At 39.7% G+C, this 10,929-nt stretch overlaps 1 protein-coding gene across 8 annotated transcripts in view; it reads left to right on the forward strand.

Annotated features, from left to right (window-relative positions):
- Nucleotides 1–10,929, forward strand: part of LOC127962221 (neurexin-2-like) — a 408,062-nt gene that overhangs the window by 375,203 nt on the left and 21,930 nt on the right. For all 8 annotated transcript variants that reach the window (XM_052561735.1, XM_052561731.1, XM_052561733.1 and 5 more), the window contains one exon: nt 9,622–9,793. In XM_052561735.1, coding sequence (XP_052417695.1) covers nt 9,622–9,793 — 172 coding nt within the window. The remainder of the gene's footprint in view (nt 1–9,621; nt 9,794–10,929) is intronic.

Here is a 10,929-nt window from a genome sequence, read left to right on the forward strand (position 1 = left end):
CTCGTTGGCTATTGTTTGTAGGAGCGGTAAGACAACAATTACACCTGATTCAGTGCGTGTAGGTGTATCTGAGAGGAAGCACAGAAGCTCAGCAAGAGGACCAGCAGATGACCTTTGACCTCCAATCACAGCACACGTGACGCTCATGGACTTCTCACGTTCACATAATAATTTCATCTTACACTGATTTTTTCCTTTCTTTTCTTTTTCTGTTCTTCTCGGATGGCAATGTTAACCAGACGAATGTATCTGCTTTCTGAACATTTGTCTCACTTTATTTGCATTGTTTCCTTGCCTTCACATTATGCTTTTAAATTGTGTAACATAATATAGAATTGAACACACACACACACACACACAGTATCTATAAAGCCACAGCAGAACTGGACAGCAGTGTCAGTTTCTGAATGAATCCATGTTTTGAACGAATCACTTGAAGCAATGATTCAATCGGAGAGCCGTTTACTTAATTCCTGAATGAAACGAATCGAATGAATGAATGACTCAAACACATTTACCATCACCTGCTGGCAGTTTTAGTTTATTTAGAGTATCATTTAATAGTAATAATAATAAAAAAACGTTAAAGTGATAGTTCACCCTAAACATTTGATGTTTTCTGTCATCATTTCCTCACCTTCATGTCGTTTCAAACCTGTATGACTTTCTTTCTTTTGTGGAACATTAAAGAATGTGTTTTGAAGACTGTTGATATTAAAGTTGATTTGGTGAGCAGTGACTTTCAGTGTATGTTTCTGAAGTCATCATCTGTTATATTCCATAGTTCATGTTAGGCTGTTGTAACTTGTATGTGTAGTTAATTTTATGGTGAATTAAGTACAATACTTATTTCTAAAGCTATTATTTAATGTCTACCTGATACTTTTCTCATTTAACACAATAATAGCTTTAATTAATCACAGCCAAATTTAGCTTTATATAGTAGTATTTAATAGTAATTGTTTTTAAGAAATGTGTATAAGAAATTAACCCAAAACAAAGAACTTCATAATGCTACATATTGAACAGTATTGCTGATATGTTCTGGTTTGTGAGTTCCCAGCATGCACTGCAGCATGAATAAATGATGCAGCTACTGTTCTGTGTTATATTCTCTCCTGAAACAATGATGCAGAAGCAGATTCTGAAAGCACAGAGATCTGATGTGATACTGATGTGAGCATGCTGGTTTGTGTCTCATTATCTGCTGTTCCAGCCGGTGAGCGGCTTTGTTTAATTACATGTGTTCCTCTGAAGGGTGACGGTCACCGCTGGACACGGGTCCTGCCGTCAGGTCACATGGGTGGGCAGCTCTTCTCCTATTGGCTGCTGAGAGAGGCTGAGAGATGCTGATCAGTTCAGAATTAACACTCATTCAGAAAACAAATGATGTCCACACAGAGAGAGAGCAGAGTTAGTCTGCTAGTGTTATGTTTCTGATAGCAGTCTGCAGTATGAAGGGTTTGCCTTTTTCCTTCAGTTTCGTGTATATATGTCTGTCTGAACTAGAGGGTGACAGGGGAGTGGGTTTTCAAATCTCCCCTGTGTCACTCCCGAAAATAAAGTTCCATCTCGTCCCAATCCCACAAAAAATCTTTGGTCAGAATCTGTGTCAGTTACAGTAAAAAAAAATACAGTACAGAACACAGCATGCCCACTTTAGTTGAATAAACATCCAAAATGTATTTTTTTATTTTATTGAACTGAAAACCATCTTAAAAATGTACATTGTGCACTCCACAGTTCACATGACCAAGACGGCAGAAAGCGCATTATGTTTGCTTTAATTATTTAACAGAGTGCATACAAATAAACGTCTTTATGAATTAGAAACATGTATGACTTTGATCTGTATGACCAAAAATAACAGAGCAGCGGTGCCTCCATCTGTCCTGCTGTGAGCTCTGTGTGTATCATGATGTGTTCTCTCTCTCTCTCTCTCTATGTCTGTCTGTCTCTCTCTCTCTCTCTCTCTCTCTATGTCTGTCTGTCTTTCTCTCTCTCTCTCTCTCTCTCTCTCTTTCTCTCTCTCTCTCTCTCTCTCTCTCTCTCTCTCCCTCTCTCTCTCTCTCTCTCTCTCTCTCTCTCTTTCTCTCTCTCTCTCCAGCTCTTCTCCCTGTGGTGGTATTTGTTCAGATGAAACTCAGCAGTTAATTATAATCTAATTAAAGTCGTCTATCATTAGCTTACAGCCATGAGAATGTTAATTAAAAATGAGTGATCAGAGAGAGAACAAATAGAGTTCTGCAGCAGAATCAAATGCAGATTGTTTTCAGTGAACACATGAATGTGATATTATATTATATTCTCACCAACACACTGTTAGAAGTTTTTCATATTTTAATTTTCATATTATTATTACTATTATTTTACTTTAAAGTGCTTTTGACATTTGTCTTTGTTTCATATCGGGATATTTTAATGTTACTTTTTGCAGTTTTTGTTTTAGTACATCAAATGCATCATGACAGCTGTTGCACTGGAAACTAGCTGAAATATTTTATGTTAACATTCATTTTATTTCAAGTAACAAAATTATTATTATTATTATTTTATTTATTAATTTTTTTACAGTTTTATTAAACCGTAGTAATAACCCTGACACATGGACATCGCATACATGAGTGTTTGTGTTTGTCTGGAGCCGTTCTAATCAACTCATTTACAGCTAAAGGCGCAGTGGGAGATCTTGTAAAATGCTAACATTAGCCTGATAGCACTGATAGCACACGCCCCACCCTCCCTGCAGATCACTGCCCAAAGCCACGCCCCCTGAACACATTTATGCTCACATACCCAGATAGCAGAGACAACATTACTACAATAGGCTACATCAGCACTTCCCAGTTCCAGTCCTCACACCCCCTGTTGAAATAGTATTTATTTACAGAGGTTTATTATGTCCCACTTCTCTCTAGTAAGTTTTGTCTGTGTGTGAAGACGCTGAACAGTGTATATCTGCTCAGGGAGGAGGGAGCAGTGAACACTGTGTAGGGATCATATTGATCAATACATACGTTTACAGGGAGGTAGGAAAGAGATTTCTGATGAACATCTCTTGGTCCTACACCTTCCACAGAGTTTATAAATACAGATAAATACATTTAGACCACTTAATTTAATGATTGCTATTGAGATGTGAAGAGACTTTCAACCAGCAGAACAAATGTATCTGAAGATAATCACCTAGTGCACCTTTAAATAAACCTGTGTGTGTGTGTGTGTGTGTGTGTGTGTGAGTGTGTGGGCATGTTTTTGTGTCATATCAGGACACAACTCTGTATAATGACATGGGTATGACACAGGTATTACAAGGAGAGGGTGACTTATGAGGACATAACCCATGTCCCCATTTTTCAAAACACTTATAAATCATACAGAATGAGTTTTTTTGAGAAAGTAAAAATGCAGAAAGTTTCCTGTGAGGGTTAGGGTTAGGTGTAGGGTTGGTGAAGGGACATAGAATATACAGTTTGTACAGAATAAAAACCAGTACACCTATGGGATGAACACACTTTACACAGAAACAAACATGTGTGTGTGTGTGTGTGTGTGTCTGTGTGTGTGTGTGTGTGTGTGTGTCTGTGTGTGTGTGTGAGAGCGTGTGTGTGTGTGGGAGTGTTCATGTGTCTGTTAGAGGAAACAGGAAGTAGATGTGAGTGATTCATGTGTGTGTGGGCGTGAATCAATGGAGGCTCTTCCCTGAAGCACTGAATGTTGCGTTCGTGTTACGTCATACCGTTCTGTGATGAAACTCATTTATTTATATGACAAATATTAATTCATACACAGCAAACACAGCAGCAGCCAGATATATTTGTGTGATGAATGTACGTCTATAAACATGCTCCAAAAATCATTTGCTAACGAGCTTCTCTGTGCTGTTTCTTTCCTTCCAGCAGAAATAAAAGACATCAGATATTCAGAGCAGATTTCAGACACGTCTGATTACACACGTGAAACACATCTAATATATGTGTGAGAGACGTAGCACAGAGACATCAGAGAGTCTTCTGAAGGTGAATCTGAATCTCACTTTAGTGAATGAAACCGAAAACAAACATGCAGATGTTTTGAGATGCGTCTGGGTGATACTCTCTAACCTTACTGCAAGGAATTTAATCATTTCCATTTCCTTATGAGATTAACTCTTCATGAAGCCAAAACTCAGGAACTCACACAAAACAGATGCAATAAAACACAACTTCTGTGTCTCTGTGTGATTGATAAAATGATCAGTTTCCCAGCAGTCATTTATATTATGAGAAAGACTGAAAACTCTGTTTTACTTATTTGGGCATATAAAGGAAGTGACAAAAACATACTTTGGGATTCACCCACCATGCAGTGTGTGAGTGTGTAATAGTCTGTCAGTGTGTGTGTGTGTGTGTGTGTGTAAGAGTGCATAAGAGTGAGTGTAGGTGTGTGTGTGTGTTTTAAGAGTGTAAGAATGAGTGAATGTATTTATAAACATGCATAAGTGTGCATAAGAGTAAGTAAGTTTATTTGTGTGTAAGAGTGTGTGTGTATGTTTGAGTGTGTTTGTGTAAGAGTGCATAAGAGTGTAAGATTGTGTTTGTGTCCTTCATTTGTCCTTTTGTTCTGTTGATCTGTGTAAACATGGATAAAAATCAGTGTCCTCTCTCTCTCTCTCTCTCTCTCTCACTCACTCACTCTCTCTCTCTCACACACACACACACACGCTCACACACACACTCACTCACTCACTCACTCACTCACTCACTCACACACACTAACTCACTCACTCACTCACTCACACACACACACACACACACACACACACACACACACTCTCTCACTCTCACACACACACACACACACACACACTCAGACAGACACACACACACGCACACACACATTTTTTTTCTGAATGTTCTCTAAATGTTCAGTTTTTTAAATGTTGAGGAAATGTTTTTTCTTGGTTATACAGATGTTTCAGGAACGTTTGATCGGTTAGAATCATCATGTGAGAGTTAGTTGTGGATGTTCTCTGGAGAAAGCAGTAGTTAGATGAGGCTGTATGTATAAAGAGTTAACTTTTAGTCCTAAGTGTGTCAAAATTCTAAAAACACAATTTTACCCTTATTCCTAGACCACAGAAGAGTGATTCAGAAATGTTTCTGAGTGTTGAGTCTAGGTCTTAGGTCCTGAATTATTTAAGGGAGCTGCAGGTCCTAACCTATTTAGAGGTAACAAGATGGCAGCAAAGACGAGGAGACACACACTCTCCAGTTAAGATATAACATATTGGAGTTAAATGGACTGCATTTATATAGCACTTTCAACAGACCCATGGTCATACAAAGTGCATTACGAGTTGCCTCACATTCACCCATTCACCAAAGGAGGTGGTGTCTGCCATGCAAGGCTCCATCAGCTCGTCGTGAGCAGCTGGGGTTAGGTGTCTTGCTCAGGGACACCTCCACACTTGGTCAGGTGGAGCCGGGGATCGAACCACCAACCTTCTGGTTTGTAGACAACCTACATGAACGTATCATATTAACCATTATAAAACAAAGGATAGAAACCACTGCCCAGTGTTGCCAACTGCTTTCAATTGGAAGTAGCTAAAACTGGTCAGTTGCTAGATGACCTCATAAATGTGAGTTCACTGATCTATATTTATATAGATCATCATGGGAGAGTCTCGAATGTAGATAAGGTTTGTCCAAGAAATAGATTTTGTTGCTAGGCTTTTTGAAAAAGGTTTCTAAAGGGCTAAAGAAGTCACTAAATCCAGTGTCAAATCACTGAACGGGCAACATTGGCATACTGACTACAACATAGTACATTCATATTTCATTGTTTCATATCTCTCTTGTTTTTGCACGTGTTCATTATTTCATTGCATGAAAGCATGGACAAAGATTATGACCACACAATCTGGTCTGTCTCATTGCATTATTATCACAAATGAACTAGGCAATATGCTTACAAGATCTTTTTATTATTATTATTATTAAGGGTGAAGATGTCTACTTTTCTAGGCCGGACATCACTTTTGGGTCACTGCTATGCAGCAGTATATTTTATGACTTTGCAACTGACTTCACCCGTGCTGATAAACAAGGCACTTTTACGAGGATTGTGGTCTTTCCTGGAGTTATTGGAGTCAGTGATGGAGCTCACGGCTGGTTTCTGGGTGGATGTGTCGTTGTATTGGCAGCAGTTCCTCCAGCATTTGCATTATTTATTTTGTGTTCAGTGCTCTGTCAGTCTGCTGTCAGCACTCCAGTGTGTTTGCTGCACTCTCGGTGACAGTAGACATTTGTTTGTACGCACATCCATCTTGCCATGATCCAGATGATGCAGCGTTTCAGTGTGTAAAAACTGATGTACATTTTATGCACTTTCAGTCCATCAGGTGTCCAGGAACACAAAAGAAAAAAGAATACAGATTGTGTTTTACCATACTTTATTTGATTTAAATGTTATTATTATTATTATTTTTAAATATATAATCATCTCACCTAAATGTCAGATAATGCAGTGCTGTTGTTTTTATAATGTGATGATAGTTGCACAATAGCTAACACACATCACAAGCTGGTTTTGTGAGTTGTATGTCAGGCAGCGTTAAGCCCAAAGTGTAGCTCAGTCGTGTGTGTTCTGTGATGCACACTGTCAGAAGTGTATGCATCCAACAGCGCAGGGGAAAGGGGACTGTAATCTGTGTGTTTGAGTATGTGTGTGTGTGTGTGTGAGCGCACCGTCTCTAGAGTTAACAAATGCTGAATGGTTTAAACACTAAGTCTTAAAGGTAGGGTATGCAATTTCAGTAAAGCTAGCGATAGCAAGCTAGCTTTGAAATCAAGATCCCACCCTCTCTGAGTAATCACATTGCAAAGCTGCGCCTCCAAAACACGAACACGTATTTGATTAGACAAACATTTTATGGTCCTATGGCTTCAACAGATGATTTAAATATAGTTGATACAAATACATTTAGACCACTTAACCTAATTAGTGCTATTGGCATTTGAAGAAACCAGCATAACAAAAAATGTTTTTGAACCAAATTACCTCCACTGCCTTTAAAAATAAATGCTAAATTCTAAACTTTAGTGATGATGCAACACTGCCTCGACTGTGCAAGTGACAATCCTGTGTCAGTTGTGCATCTTGTTTAATAGTGCAGACGAGATGTGGTGATTTGAAACCGTTTTCAAAAAAAAAAAAAAAAAAAACCACAATTATAGTAGAGCTACACGATTCTGGATAAATTGAGAATCTGATGTATTTAATCATATAATTGAGAATATATATATATATATATTTAATGATCACAATCCTCCCACGATTCTGAACTATACAAAATAATGTGTGACAAAATATTAATTGTTGCAGTCTATTAAAATTGTTTGATTAATTTAAATGAATTATCAGACATTTTAGCATATAATGTATTTTAAATGACATATCTACTACACCATTTGTTTGTATTAAAGTTATGAGAAAGCGGTTAGAATGAATGATTCGATGACTTACTCATAAATACTTCACTTGTTTCATTACTGGATGAATCAAGGTTTTTGAACAAATCTCTCGATTGATTCAATGACAAATACTTTTTTAACAGTCAGTACAATCCGATCGTAATAGGACTAGAAGCACACACACACACACTCGTAATCAGAATAACACACACACATTTAAACACATCAATCAGATAGAGTTGGCCAGATCCGACTAAAATTTCGATTGGATTGTAAGGGGTGTTTTATTCCTTTTGTAATCCGAGCGAGAGGACATGTAAACACTTGATCAGATTGAAAACTGAACCTGGAAAATACTGCGCATGTGCAGTGATGTAGAAATATCGTAATGACGTATGAACGAGCTGTTCTTCCTGTTAAATAAAGTGTCCCATCATTATAAATCTCCGCTTTCACTCAGCATCTGTGAAGTGGAGCAGGACAACGTCCCACCAGAGTCCTTGATTAACACTCTCATCAACAACTACTGGTTTTGGGTGCAGGAAGGAGCACTTCTACTCCAATTTATATATATATATATATATATATATATATATATATATTTTTTAAGTAAGCAGCACTGCACAACAGTTCATGTGCTGGTCGTCACCTACTTGGACCGAAATTAGATATCACATGTAATTTTTAAAACAGTATGACGAAACAGTGGGAAACTCTGTATATTCATGCGATGTGCGCATGTCAGAAGTTTGTGAAATATAAACTTGCATATTAACCTGATCACTTTATTTAGTGTTCATGTAAACACTATGTTCAGATTCGTCATCAGAATAAATTCACTCTGATGGAAGCAAAAAGTGTGAATATAAACGCACCTATTATCTCCACCTAGTGGAGAATCAATGCAATCACCACTAACGTTATTTGAAGCGCCTCTTCAAAAGATGGCTTGCTCTGTTTTGATCGCTAGACATCAGCGTTTATATCTGAATTATAACCTTTCATTCCAGTATTTCTGTGATAACACGAATGACTGTAAGACAGAAATAATGCAGTTTCTTACCCAAACATGCTAACTGTCTGCTCTCTGTGTCTCAGCTTTCAGTGTTCTGCTAATACTTCTTCTAGGGTTCAGTAGACAGCAAAGGCTTGTCATTTAGAAATTAGACTGAGTACGTGATTGAATCAAGATTGCGATCTTTAAATGATTACTCATGCCGCTCTAAACTGTAGCTCACCTTCAGCAGTATAGTTACTGTACCTGCGCCAGGCAGAGGGTAAAGGGATACTCCACCCTAAAATAAAAAATGATCTCATTAATCACTTTACCTCCCTGTCGTTCCATAACAACAAGCTTTGAAAATCTTCGGAACACAATTTAAGATATTTTGAATGAAAACCGGGAGGCTTGTGACTGTCACTGCCAAGTAAATTACACTGTCAAGGTCTAGAAAAGTATGAAACACATCTTCAGAATTGTCCATCTGTCATCAGTGGTCAATCTGACTTTTATGAAGTCATGAGAGTACTTGTATGCAAAGAAAATAAAAAGAATGACTTTATTTAACAATGTGTATCTCCGCATCACTGTAGCACCACTGTGGGTTCGAGTCTGGGGCCAGCAGGGGATTGATTGTGTGAGGAGTGAATGTACAGCGCTCTCTCCTTCAATCACACGACTGAGGTGCTCTTGAGAAAGGCACCAAACCCCCAACTGCTCCCTGGGCGCCACAGCATACATGATGCCCTCTGATCTGTGTGTGTGTTCACGGTGTGTGTGTGTGTGTGTGTGTGTGTGTGTGTGCCCTTAGGACGGAATAAATGCAGAGCACTAATTCTGAGTATAGGTTACCATACTTGGTCACGCCCGTCACTTTCACTTTTTGACATTCATTATCTTTAGTTCTTCCTCGTACTCGTCTGGTTTTTATGGCTTCTGTGGCCTTTAGCTATGCTACTCCTTATCTGTGGAATTATCTTCCACAAGATATCCATGACTCTAACTCTCTTTTTCAAATCTTCTTTAAAGACACATCTTTTTAGGCTTATTACCGGTGATACTTTTATGTAATTTCTATCGAGTGTAAAAATATAAATGTGGGTTTGAATTTTTGTTCTGGCCACTGACCGTCTCTCTCTCTGTGTGTGTGTGTGTGTGTGTCAGGAGCGCGGGAGGGTCGGCGTGATCTTTAACGTGGGGACGGATGACATCGTCATCGAGGAGAGCGGGGTGATGGTCAGCGACGGGAAGTATCATGTGGTCAGATTCACACGGAGCGGTGGGAACGCCACACTACAGGTGGACAATCTGCCTGTGCTGGAGCGCTTCCCTTCAGGTGAGACACACACACACACACACGCGCGTGATCACGGTCATGACAGACAGACACGTGTCTCTGTCTCTCTCTAAGGAAGACGTTTTCTGTGCTAAATCACCACCTTATTCTGTGTTAATGGTTCAAGAGCTCATGCTAAACCTGTTTTGTTTGTGTGAAAAAGTGTGTGTGAATGTGTGTGTCTTTCAGTGTGTGTGCGTGCGTGCCTGCGTGTGTGAGTGAGTGCATGTGAGTGAGTGAGAGTGTGTGTTTGTTTGTGTGTGTACTTGTGTGAGTGTGCTTGTGTGAGTGAGTGTGTGAGTGTGTTTGTGAGTGAGTGTGTGTGTGTGTGAGTGAGTGTGTGTGTTTGTGTGTGAGTTAGCGAGTGAGCGAGTGTGTGAGTGTGTGTGAGCGAGTGAGCAAGTGTGTGTGAGCAAGCGAGTGAGTGTGTGAGTGTATGTGTGTGTGTGTGTGTGAGTTAGTGTGTGTGAGTTGGTGAGTGAGTGAGTGTGTCTATGTTTGTGTGTGAGTGAGTGAGTGAGCGAGTGTGTGAGTGTGTGTGAGCGAGTGAGCGTGTGTGTGTGTGTGAGTGAGTGTGTGTGTGAGTGAGTGAGTGAGTGAGTGAGTGTGTGTGAGTTAGTGTGTGTGAGAGAGCAAGTGAGTGTGTGAGTGAGTAAGTGTGAGTTAGTGAGCGAGTGTGTGAGTGTGTGTGAGCGAGTGTGTGAGTGTGAGTGTGTGAGCGTGAGTGTGAGTGTGTGAGTGAGTGTGTGTGAGTTAGTGTGTGTGTTAGTGAGTGAGCGAGTGAGTGAGTGTGTGTGAGCGAGTGTGTGTGTTTGTGAGTGAATGTGTGTGTGTGTGAGTTAGTGAGTGTGTGTGTGAGTGAGTGAGTATGTGTGAGCGAGTGAGTGAGTGAGTGAGTGAGCGAGCGAGCGAGCGAGTGTTTGAGTGTGAGTTAGTGAGTGAGTGTGAGTGAGTGTGAGTGTGAGTTAGTGAGTGAGTGAGTGTGTGTGTGAGTGAGCGAGTGAGTGAGTGAGTGTGTGTGAGTTAGTGAGTGAGTGTGTGAGTGAGTGTGTGTGTGAGTGAGCGAGTGAGTGTGAGTTAGTGTGTGTGTGTGTGAGTGAGTGAGTGTGTGTGAGTTAGTGTGTGTGTGAGCGAGT

This window comes from Carassius gibelio, chromosome B7, assembly GCF_023724105.1.
Source record: "Carassius gibelio isolate Cgi1373 ecotype wild population from Czech Republic chromosome B7, carGib1.2-hapl.c, whole genome shotgun sequence".
Taxonomy (NCBI): domain Eukaryota; kingdom Metazoa; phylum Chordata; class Actinopteri; order Cypriniformes; family Cyprinidae; genus Carassius; species Carassius gibelio.